Source organism: Phaethon aethereus, assembly GCF_964289735.1.
Source record: "Phaethon aethereus genome assembly, chromosome: 5".
Taxonomy (NCBI): domain Eukaryota; kingdom Metazoa; phylum Chordata; class Aves; order Phaethontiformes; family Phaethontidae; genus Phaethon; species Phaethon aethereus.
The window spans coordinates 16,860,137-16,872,279 of record NC_138579.1 but is presented as its reverse complement, the minus strand read 5'-3'; the positions used below and the strand labels follow the sequence as shown (position 1 = coordinate 16,872,279).

General features: G+C 35.3%; 1 protein-coding gene across 1 annotated transcript in view; it reads left to right on the top strand.

The window, feature by feature from the left end:
- The window catches only part of AK7 (adenylate kinase 7), a gene marked incomplete at both ends in the record, with an annotated part of 29,126 nt that extends 18,352 nt beyond the window's left edge, over positions 1-10,774 (top strand). The window contains 6 exons of the mRNA XM_082000081.1: positions 14-142; positions 1,139-1,207; positions 3,494-3,691; positions 7,028-7,248; positions 9,400-9,558; positions 10,736-10,774. Of these exons, the coding sequence (XP_081856207.1) occupies positions 14-142; positions 1,139-1,207; positions 3,494-3,691; positions 7,028-7,248; positions 9,400-9,558; positions 10,736-10,774 (815 nt within the window). The remainder of the gene's footprint in view (positions 1-13; positions 143-1,138; positions 1,208-3,493; positions 3,692-7,027; positions 7,249-9,399; positions 9,559-10,735) is intronic.
- Between the last annotated feature and the right edge of the window lie 1,369 nt (positions 10,775-12,143).

Sequence of the window (12,143 nt, the reverse complement as noted above, 5' to 3'; positions counted from 1 at the left end):
CTTTGTGTCTTAGGTCATCTAGATGATCAGTATGTTGTTAAATTTGTGAAGGATAAGCTCAAATCTATGCCTTGTAGGAATCAGGGATATGTTTTAGATGGGTTCCCGGAGACCTTAGACCAGGCAAAAGACCTTTTTAACTGTAAGTACTGCTGCTTTTGTTTTTATTGCTGCCAATATTGTCTTTATAATTAATGTTCTCAGGTGCATATTAGTTGAAATGCATCAGCACTGTAATGACTACAGTGCAGGACACGAAACAAAGTTTTTTTACATAGTGCTTAAAATGTAAGAAAGATTGTAATGCATCTTAATGTAAGTACAACATAGTTTTCAGACTATCTTTGTTTGCAAAGTAATAAGTAAATGCACAAATATGGAGGACACTTTCCTGTTCTGTATTGGTGTACTCAGCTCAAGGCAGAATTTCGTCATAATATTTAAGAACTACTTAATGAGAGGATCCAGACAGTGCACCAATAAATGTTTTGTGAGCCAAATTAGAGTGGGCATATTAGATCAGCTACAGCAGATATGACTTCAGAAGAACTCACATGTTTCAAATTGTGAGCAAGCATCGTCCATGCATTAAGACTAAGAACCACCTCCATATGTAAATTACATAATGAGGTTTGAAGGGGAAAAAAAACAGCCTTGTTCAGCTTAATATGCTGGCCTGTAAATTATCATGCCCAGCTGATGCTCTTCAGACAGTTTTACTGACTATTCAGAACAGCAGACATTTAGTGGCAGAAACCATACTACTGTAAAACATTTCTACTCACTGTTCTGAGCCCTGTCTCTGTTTTTGGCAGGATAATGTACCTGGCCGGAGGAGTGGCCAGGGTCAGGACAGCAGTTTTATAAGTGGACACATTTTAAAATTGTGTATGCATGTGCATACTTCCACTGTGTAGGCAAACAACTTACTGGTGTCACAAGGTAGAATTCTGTGGTGGCTGGCAGCATCAATTACTTACTGAATTCTCTAAACTGGTGTCCAGGTTAGATTAATTTCCAACAATTAGTGTAATTTGGATATAGACAAACCTGTGTTTGTACTGGGCACATTTTTAGCAAATATAATGATATTGTTGCTTCAAATTAAAATGTCAGTAATTTCTTACTTTTGTTTTAGTGGAAAGTGAAGATGAAGAAGAAGAAATTAAAGGCAAAATACCTAAATGTGATAAATTAATCACACCTGGTAAGTTTCATAGATTTATTTTTAAATAAACAGAGGAGTTTTCAAATACTGCTGCCACCGACAAGAAGGCTAAAATATCACTCCATCTGTTCATATTTAATTTAACAGAAAATAAATATCTAATTCGTGTAATGCTGCTGCCCTCTTACTTGAAAGTGTACAATTAATCGAGAGGAAGGTTTTGGTTCAGTTTGTGGGAGTTTTATTCTTTTTTTTCTTTTTGTGAAAATGCCATTAACTGTTGACTAATAAAAATAGCTGGCTGCCTTTGTTGTGATAACAGCAGCTATTAATGGAATAAACATAAGGTCCTGAACTTGACATATTAAAGAAACGTACATTTATCTTTGGTGTGATATCTTGAAAGATGATAACAAATTCATTTTAATGTATCAGTTAAGTTGGGAACGAAAATAGAGCGGTTTTCATCTACGCAGAAATGTTTTCATCCTGGTGTTTTTGCTATTCTTTATTTCTTTGGAAGTTTTGATTACATTCAAACAATACATTTGACATATTTTGCATTACAAGATGTGTTCAGCTAGATGATGTAAAGGTTGAATATCTCAAATGCTTAGTGTTTCAGTAAATGTTAATTTACTGGCTTCAATGGAAGTGAAGAAAATTCAGAACTTTCTGAAAAATTCCTGTCATTGCACTTACATGAAGGAGACAAAGGTTTGATTTAAAAAGCAGGCTTCTACCAAGTTTGTAACCACTTATGAACTGCTGATTTCTAAAGTAAATAATTTCTGTTATTCATAATCAAAACCACTTTTAGTCTCCATTTCAAAAGAGGAAATGTGAATGAATTATTATGATGGGCTGGAGAAGAACCACTTTCTCTCCCATAACAAGGACTTCAGACATGGGATCTGTTTTAAGAAGATACCTTCTCAACCTTGGAGAAAACTTGTTTTAAAAACAGAATGGTCCAGAAAGGATTTTTGTTGGTTTGGGAAGCTTTTCTTGGGTTTGTTTTGGGTTTTTTTGTGGGGGGGCAGCAGGGAGGGGGGCTGTGTCTGTACTTGATTCTGCAAATTTCTCTCTGATGTCAGATAAATTACTTCCTGGCTTTGTTAAATTAACAGAATTCAGTAGAATTGCGTTATGATATTAATAGAAACATCAGAGTATATTGTGATAAATTATATGAAGTCATATTTAATAAATTCAAATTGATTGTTGAGTTAATAAAATACTGCAAGATTCAGCCTAATGAAACTACAAATATGAGACTTCTGAAGTGAAGAAAGGAGATGGATTTTTTTAATGGATCCTTGAAAGATTTCTGGTGGTTTTGTCTACCTGTAGTACTAAAATAACATTGACACTATATTTTATGGTATATGGTGGCATAGCATCTTTAATGTACTGTTTGATTATTTTTTTAAATTTACTTTAATGCAGCAGACACACCTTTATTTGTGAGACTGAAAATCACCATACAGGGTGTATTGGTTTTGCGTGGCCAGGTCTCAGTAGCGGGGGGGGCGCTGCAGGGGCGTCTTCTGTGAGTTGCTGCTAGAAGCTTCCCCTGTGTCCGACAGAGCCAGTGCCAGCCGGCTCCAAGATGAACCCACCACTGGCCAAGGCCAAGCCCATCAGCGCTGGTAGTAGCACCTCTGGGGTAACAGAGTTAAGAAGTGGGAAAACAAAAAAAAAAAGGGCAGCTGCAGCTGGAGAGAGGAGTGAGAATATGTGAGAAAACAGCCCTGCAGACCCCCAGGTTAGAGCACAAGGAGGGGCAGGATGTGCTCCAGGCGCCGGAGCAGAGATGCCCCTGCAGCCCCTGGGGAAGACCATGGTGAGGCCGGCTGTGCCCTCCTCAGCTGGACAGAGGAGAGAAAATATAAGGAAAGTAAGTTGTTAAATTTTCCAGTGTTACTTGCTGCTTTGGCTGCACCGTTCATAAGGGTTTTTTTCCTCCTATACTTATTACCTATATTAGCTGTATGATAGCTTTCCCAGAAAATTTAGGCTACACTGCATTGCTGTTGTTAAGATTTTGTGCTGCTTATGGCAAGAATAGTCTTGTTGATAGTGCTAAGAAAGAATTTGGTGAAATTGGAATAGGTAGCTTCTTTATAGACTTGTCTCAATATTGTTGGATTGTTTTAACTGGAGAAGTTGAATATAAGCATTTGATAATTAAATTCTCTATAAAGATATATACAGTTCACATCTATTTATGTTTAAATATTTATGTTCAAATAATACACAAAATAGGTAAGAAAGCAAAAAAACAATAATATATGGTAACTAATAATATGTTCTTTTTCACAGAATTTGTTATTTCTTTGACCGCATGTGATGAATTCCTAATAAACAGAATAATAAATCTGCCAGAGAGAATTGTTGCTGGAACTCATTTTACCCAGGACCAGTTCCTGCAATCTCTGAATCTCTTCAGAGAGTTAAACACAGATGATAAGACTGTTCTCAACTATTTTGATGAACTTGAAATACATCCTCAGTTTATTGGTATGAAATAATATAATTAGTAGATAAAATGTAACAACTTTTTTTTATTTATAAACTTAACGGTTATGAAAATCATATAGTAAGTGCACCTATATAAATAATGTTTTCAATTAATGTTGCAGAATACATATACAACGAGCATTTAATTATATACCTGCAAAAATATCTGTATACTCTAAGGATTCTGAATTTCCTGTACAGTTAACCTGTTTTAAAAAGTAGGGGTTTAATTGTTCATTTTTTTAGGCTGTAAGATCAAAATAATTTTTTTACTTAGGTTACAGACCTCTGCAATGGCATCCTTCCAGATAGGTGTAATAGTATATTTTCATGGACTTTCAATATTATTGTTACTTTTTTTTTTCCTTTAGACTTATCCTCAGATGCTGTGACAATATATGGGTAATCTGTAAATGATAAAGCATGAAAGAAAATTATTAGAAATTTAAGGTGGAAGGCTAGGACTGAATGTGTTTTGCACTATACCTGTATGGGAGAAAGTTTATCTTCCCTATACACTATCTAGAAAATTGTGATCACTGGGAAATCTTGAGAAGATTACTATCATCTGATTGTTAAAAAACAGTGAGATCAGGGTGACAGCATTCTTAAGAAAAATGGGTTTGGGGACGAGAAAAGAAAGAACAAGGGGAAAACGCTGCAATCAAAATCAAACTGCTGATATTTGGGATGTCTATTTGAGATGAGTTATGAGGAGTTAATTGTTGAACAGCCTCAGTCACAACTGATTTCCTTTTTTTAATTTAATGTCAGTCATGGAGATTATCTTGAGAATAATACCATACATGTGTTGTTAGGAACTGTAGCAATGTAAAAAAATAGTGTGTGAGTATAATCATTTTAGAATTGAGGTAATTCTGCTATAGAAAGTAAATATAAGAAAAGATAAATATTAAGGTCTGATACCATCAGTTGATCATATTCTTATCTTGCACATCTTCTGGATATGAAGTAGTAGCACTGTCTAAGACCATGCTTTATTTTGGTGGGGACTATAAAGTGTATACTCTGTGACAGAATATTGCAGTGTTTTCTGCTAAGAATTATGCCCAAAGGTTATTCTTAAACTCTAGTCCGTTCCAAATAAGGAAACTCACTGGCCTACTGATTTTAATTATTGAGGTATCACAGCTGTGATGTTCAGTGACTTCCAGATGATTTTCACATTCAGTTTGTAGTGTCGATTCTCATCTTCAAAGGACTATGATCTTCACATCCTGCTTCTCTCAGGAAATGCCTCTTTACCTATGTTCACATCACTGATTGTTACTCACTGAAGCATAAAAGAATACAGCTTTCTGTTGTAAAACAAAGATAATTTCATCGAGGAACCTTCAGCTCTGCAAACACCCCTCCATTCGAGCTGATGGTCCAGTTGGTTTATCAGTTCCATAGAATTAAGTAGCATCAGATTTAAGCAGAGGGACAATTGCTTTCTCAGTCATATTCTGAAGGAATTTATTGGGGAACGGTTAAAAAATTGTGCTTGACTTGTTAAATATTGACTCAAATTAATCAAATCTTTCTTCCATGTTAATTTTTAAAAATCATAACATATGGCTTTATGAATTGCTTTTATGATAATTATTTTTTTCTGAGTCTGAAATATGATTAGTACAAAGGAGTGGGCTTCAAGATTCTGGAAACTACTTTGCTACAGTGACTCACTGCATGAAGTCTGAAAGTCAGTTATCTTGTGTCTTGTTTTTCTTATCTGCAAATTGTGGATGGTGACACAGGCATGTTAGATCATCTAGAAAAAGGCATCTTAAAATTATAACAGCAATTTCCTTTGACGATCTTAATTTATGAACTCCTTTTCTGGTGGTCTTTCCTCTCAATTAGCATCAGTGCTAACCTAATTTTTTATTTCAAACATATTTATTTTTGAGGATAACTGAAGTCAATTATGACTGCTGTAATATTTGCATTGTAATCTTGCTTGGCCACTTAAGAAAAAAAATGCAGTCTTTGAGACCTCTAAATCAATGCTGAGTGTGTTCCTAGCAAGACTATAAATGACTAGAAAAAGTGGTTTGCACTGTAATTTGAATATCCAGGTGCAGCTACAATTGCTGAAACAATGGACTGCTTGACATAGAAAATGTATTATTTTTTTTATTTTGGAATACTTCAGGAATGCAATTCCTGATTTTTTTGAAAGAAGAAGCTGTAAAAGAAATTTTATCATGTAGAATCATGTTAGCTTTCTCCTCAATGCATTAGCAGAGTTTGGACTTCAGGTCCAAATCACAAACACTTAAACTCTTGGAATACTTGTGGTAGTATTGGACAGCTATCTTCTGTCTGATTAGTGATTAGAAGGAAATGGGAAGTATGCTTTGCCAATGGCTTTCAAAATACCTTCACAAAGCAGAGGACTGTAGAGCAGGGACTACTGGATTCTAATCTAAATTCTGTATTCTAGTTGTTCTGGTTTTTCCTTTTGTTCTGCTTGCTCTCCTTGCCCATTTATGTGCCTTTACATCTCCAGTCCCTTACCACTGAACCAAGCCCTTCATCTCTGTATTCTCTGGATACCTGAAATGCCCACTTTTCATCTTTTCACTGTACCCTTTCTGCCAGATGCCTCCCCACACTGAATGCATAGAGCCCAGAAAGCCCTGGAGACAGTCCTCATTTTTCTGTGTTGTTTTTTTTTTTTCCCTTCTTTTTTTCAAGTTTAATATGCAAGTAGCCTCCAGCAATTAAAAGGGAGAAGGAATGAAATGAAAGAGAAGGTTTTGCTTAGTCTTTATGCTTCTAAATGAAGCTACAGATTTGTTTTGTAGGTAAAACACAGTAAGAGTTCCACTAGAGAGTGGTCTGTATATTTGTAAATCTGTATGAGTGAAAACTTTGGAGTTTGTTGCTAAATTCTAACAACCTGTTGCATAACTTGCGGGGGAGACAGGGTCAAAAGCTGATGGGTTTATACACCTGGATAAGTTGACATAAGATTGGTGACAGGAACATCTCTGATAGTTGAATGACCTTGTTTTCAAGTTTCAAAACTTAGGCAAGCTGCAGCTGATGAACAGAATAGTTGTAAAAATTGTTTTAATACACTTCTCCCTTACATCATCTTAAAAAGACAAACTATTTAGCTGAAATTAGTAAAGAAAATCAGATGTAGAAAACTTCATTCTGTGTAGGAAAAAAAAAAGATATTTATAAGCAACCGAAACCAACATCTTGTACTTGAAAATTCAAACAATGTGAACAGCATATATTTTTAGGTCTTGCAGTTATTTACTGAAGTCCATTGATAATTGACAAAAGCCTTGAAAAGTTCTCTTTTGTATTGTTTAAAAGATGTAGCGAAATTTGAAGATCCTGAGAACAGATTTATTGTAAAAGAGATCATCAAAGAAATCGGGGAGCCTCGGAATTATGGTTTGACTGATGAAGAAAAGGAGAATTTGGAACGCAAAGCAGCTGAAGAACGCCTTGTCAAAGAAGCTCAAGAAAAAGCTGAACGAGAGCGTAAGGAAGCTGAGGAAAGGGCTGAAAGGATGGCAAACTGGGAAGAGTGGGTAGGTTAATACATATTTTCAGGAAACCATTATTATTTATGTGTTTTAGATGCAATCTGTTATATAAATACACTTGGAAAGTGTGGCATAAATTCGCTAGTTCCTTGTATCATACTTTAGATTGGGTTAGATTGTCTTCACAATGCAAGCTGGAGAATATAGTCTCTTTTTTATTACAGACATAGCATTTTTTTTTTTTGCATGTTGGTATCATCATGTCTTTAAAATACTTTTATGATACTCTTGTTATTGTTGCTGTGTTGTAGCTCTTTTATTTTACCATTTGTAAATATCCACTATAATCAATGTTTTTTCCATAACCAGTCTTTCAGGACTTTTGCATTTTCCTCACTTTACTTCTAAGCAGCTGACCAAGTCTTAATTATCATGCCTTTCAAATAAGATTTTTAACTCTTAACACTGATCAATATTCCAGTCTGCATTGCAGAAAGGTTTCTGAGCCTGTGAGAGAAACACCTTTAAGAGCTGAGTCCTCAGTTCAGTGAGGACTACCTGATGCAGTCTGAAGGATGCTTTTTGTTTGCTAATATTTAAATAAGTACTTGGTATTTACAAGTACCTAACCTCACAGGTTTTGCACATGATGTTTTTCCTCATTTACTTTGCCACAAATAAGGACATTTTAGGTAAATAACCTGAAATGCATACTATAAGAATGTTCTTGTTCACACCCAAAGTCAGGTTGTTTCACCAGAAGGCAGTTCTTTTATTGTCTTCTGGAGCTATTTAAAAACAAACTGATCATTCCACAAAGAAATCCTTTTCTTACATTTGAATGCCAGCACACATCTATGGGGAAATAATACCCTGAATTTACTCACTTCTAAAGAAGCGTTTACATTGCTCTGATGTTGGCTTGTCAATAAGTTTTCTTTGTTGTCTCTATGCTTATTTACAATTTCATTCAACATTATGTTGAATGAGCATTTTGTACTCTCCATAAATTTGTCTAAAAGATTCGTAAGAGTAGTTAACACATTTTTAGCTATAGTCAATCCAAATCCATCTAACTTTCAAGGGAGCAAACTCTGCATTCAAAGCTAAAGTAAGTGCTTGAATAAAATGTGTGCTTAAGTTTATCCTTTTAAATAGGCAGATGCTCAGGAAATCTAAGCGACCTATTCATTTGCTTTTGAGACTGTAGATTAGCTGCTGTCTCTGAGTACTGACCAAAGACCATGTACAGGGTTTATTCAATTGCAATCCTGAGTGAATAAGGTAAATACCTTTTCCAGATATTGCTATATCGGTTTTATCTGAACATTGCTTTTGTGTTATGCCTTGAGTATAGAAAAGCAGTCTTCAGAGTATCATCTGCTTGCTGTATCTATGTATGACTCAGGCTACCGATGAATACAATGAGAGAAGAAAGGACAATAAAAATGTTTTTGAGTAATCTTCTGGCTAAAACTACTGCAAGTATACATGGTATTAAGTGCTATAAACTGGAAGAAAGAAAAACTTGCAGCAGTTTTATTTCCCCACCCCTACTACTTTTTGAGTGTAATCATTGTTTTTGATTTAACCTGAACTCAAGAATAAATTTAGCTAGTATAAACAGATGTAATTCACTGTGGTTTTAGTTTAGTTAACTCTCTTCCACCTTGAAAACTGACATAAATGAAATAAAACCAACACAGAGCAAAGAAACCAAACCCCAAACAAACACACACAATACAATTTACAGTTATTTAGAGAGTCAGGGCTCTCTTCTGAGTAAAACTATTCTCCTTCCCCTACAATTCAAAGAACCCTCAAAAAACCATCTGCATTTGCAACAGTACTAATTTTTGAAGCAATGCAGTGTATTCTAAACATTTTGCCAATTATCTTATGGAAACAAGACCACTGGAAGACTTCAGAATAAACCTCCTTTTAGGTGTTAAATAAAATACTTTTACTAAGGAGATGATGTCAGTTTTCATCACGTTCAATTCTTTGTCCTCAGTGTGCCATGTGCTCTAAACTTATTAAGCAGTTTATATTTTTTCCTGGAAAGTTGTGCATTTTAAAGTTCTGTCCACAGCTTCTAACACTACTTTTTTCTCTAGGCCACCATTATTATTTAGTCAAGTCTATTTAGTAGATGTTGTAAACCTTATTCTTTATGATTTTGTTCATTATTTGTAGAATAAACATCTGGAGGAAGTAAAAAGACAAGAACAGGAGTTATTGGAGGCCCAGTCCATTCCACTACGAAACTATTTAATGAAGAATGTCATGCCAACACTTATGCAAGGGATAAATGAATGCTGTAGGATCAGGCCAGATGATCCAGTCGATTTTCTGGTAAGATGATTGCACGTTTTTTCTTAATTATGTTTGAAAAACCTTAATTAAAATATTCCTGTGGACTCAAAGAATCTCTGTTAACATAAGGACTTAAATTCTTTTTGCCCACTGTCATGATAACAATTAATTAACAGATAGTGTCTGCAATTCTGGTGAGCAGTAATCACTGTGAAAACAAAAAACCCTGCAACTACTCTTTATGGGGTCACTTGATACTGTGTATCAAGTAAAGGTGTAATCCTGCTTTGCTAACAGTAACAGGACAAGAACCACTACCAGAATCTGTTTCTCTTGGTTTGTGCATTCTGCACATCTTACGTAGCCTGACAAGTCTGGTGTGACACAGAGGCCTGCAGAAAGGGGGACATGAATGACTCTCTATCCTGCTTACACCCCTTTGGGCACAACAGAACACATTAATGATGACTGAAAGCTCTTTATTAATTCCCTTCACAATACACAGATAAATTAATAAGTAAGTCCTGTAAGACATTCATAGGATAATTCTAGTTGCCAAGGTCCTCAAAACTTTCCCTAGTTCAACTTTCAGGGTCAGCATTGCATTCAGACAAGAATTCCAATGCTGTAAAGTTATTGCTGTACTGCTGTTCTTCCTGCACCTCCTAAGGAAGTTATTAACAAGCTATCACCGTTTTAATTAAAAGAAATATTTTTATTAACCAAGGAAAAGCTGAAAATTAAAGCATCAGTGTTGCATGCCACTTCAGGCACTAAGGAATGAGTGCTTTTTGCTTACTGATGAGTGACAACTACCTGTAGCTGTGGGAGCATGAGATCTTCTCTTCTAACTGCGTAACTTTTAAAGAGCTGTATTCTCTCCTCTTCCGGGTCCAGAAATCAGGCCCTAGGGTACTCCCTAGGATTATCCATGGAGTGACAAACACCATCATGAATAGCTCACTTCCTTCTCTTGCTCACGCTAGAGATGGGGTGACTGCTACCAAGAGGCAGAATGGGGTGGATGGGATTTTGGATGGTATTTGTGGGGAAGAGGCTTCTCTGATGTATCTGCCAGAAATTACGTTTTATAGCCATTTCATACTTTCTGTGATTTTGTTTAAAGCAGTTATCCACTATATTTTTGTTATTTTGTATGAATTTTAAAATTGGAGACTTGAAAATAAGTGTAACTTTGAAACTCTTCTGTTTATAGGCAGAATACCTCTTCAAGAACAGTCCTGATATTGAGTGAGATAAACATTAAATCCTAACAGCTTTTGAAATTGTGAAGTAGAAAGGGAGAACATTCCTAATGCGTTTTGAATAAAAATACTGAGTTTCTGATTTTTTTTTATTTACTCTTATTATGTAATCTCCATTTTTATTTCTCATACTCTATTACCATGTTGTAGTGGGGGTTTAATATTCCTTCTACAAAAGCACCATTTACTGCACATATTAATACATTTACGCATCTGTATTTCATATGTCTATTTGAAACTGTGAACCGTAAGAATCTGTTCTCTCTCCAAAATTTTCTTCCTGGACTTTTTTCAGTTATGCATTCTATTTAAGCAATGAGTAGAAACAAATTGTGCTGATCCGGAGCAGATATAGGAGGCTAGCCTGAGGAAAAAAAAATTCTTAAAAAAAATGTTTTCACTGAAAAAGGAAATAAATAGAAGCAGCAAGCTCTCTTACTTCCCCTCCCAGCTACCAAGAGACAAAAAGTTACACAACATAGTCTTCTTGTGCTGCACCGAAGACTGACCGGTAAACAGTTTTCCAGCACAGGTATGTGATAAAACCTGTGTTTTTCTTTGGAATCAAACAAATGTGTGTAATCCTCGTTTAATTCTCTTCATCATTCAATATTTGATACGTTTTTTATAGAATCTTGAAGAAACTAGGCTTTCCAGCATATGTGTCATTCGCTTTCTTATTGACTTCATATACCTCTCTCAGAAACGGCCACTATCTATGCTGATTGAGCTGAAACTGATAGCATATTTGGTGTAAAACAAATACAGGATTTTGTCTAAACAGAAAGCAAGGACTCTTTGGGAGAAGCGGGGGGGGGAAAAGAAGCAGAACTGAAAGAATGGTGATCTAGAAACATTTTACACTTTTTTTTTAATCTGTTACTTTTTGTATTAAAATTTTAGATGTATTAATGCCCAACGTGCTTATTCAAATATATTAGTATTTCTACAGAGAAACAGTCTTATTTCATCTGTTTTCACATGATCACAGAGCGAAGTCAGTGATGAGAGCGAGGAACAGTTTAGAACCATCATCTACTCTGAAGAATCAGGCTTTTTTCACATCTAAATTTCCTATATGCTGCTAGTGCAAGTTACCGTTTATCATGTGAGGCAGTTGAAGACTGAATATTTGGTAATTTTAGAGAAATTTTTAGTTCGAGTCCTGTTTTTCAGAGTAAAAATGAAAATAGGACACTAAAAATGACATAGAGCAGGGTGTTGTTTTTTTTTTTTGAGAGTTGCTTTGTAGTTTTTTTGTGTGGAGTTGCATTTTACTTTTCTAAGAAGAATGTTTTGCGCGGATGTGTAAAGAGTGTGACTTTTTTTTTTCTTTAAAATTTTCTGACACTTTTGCAG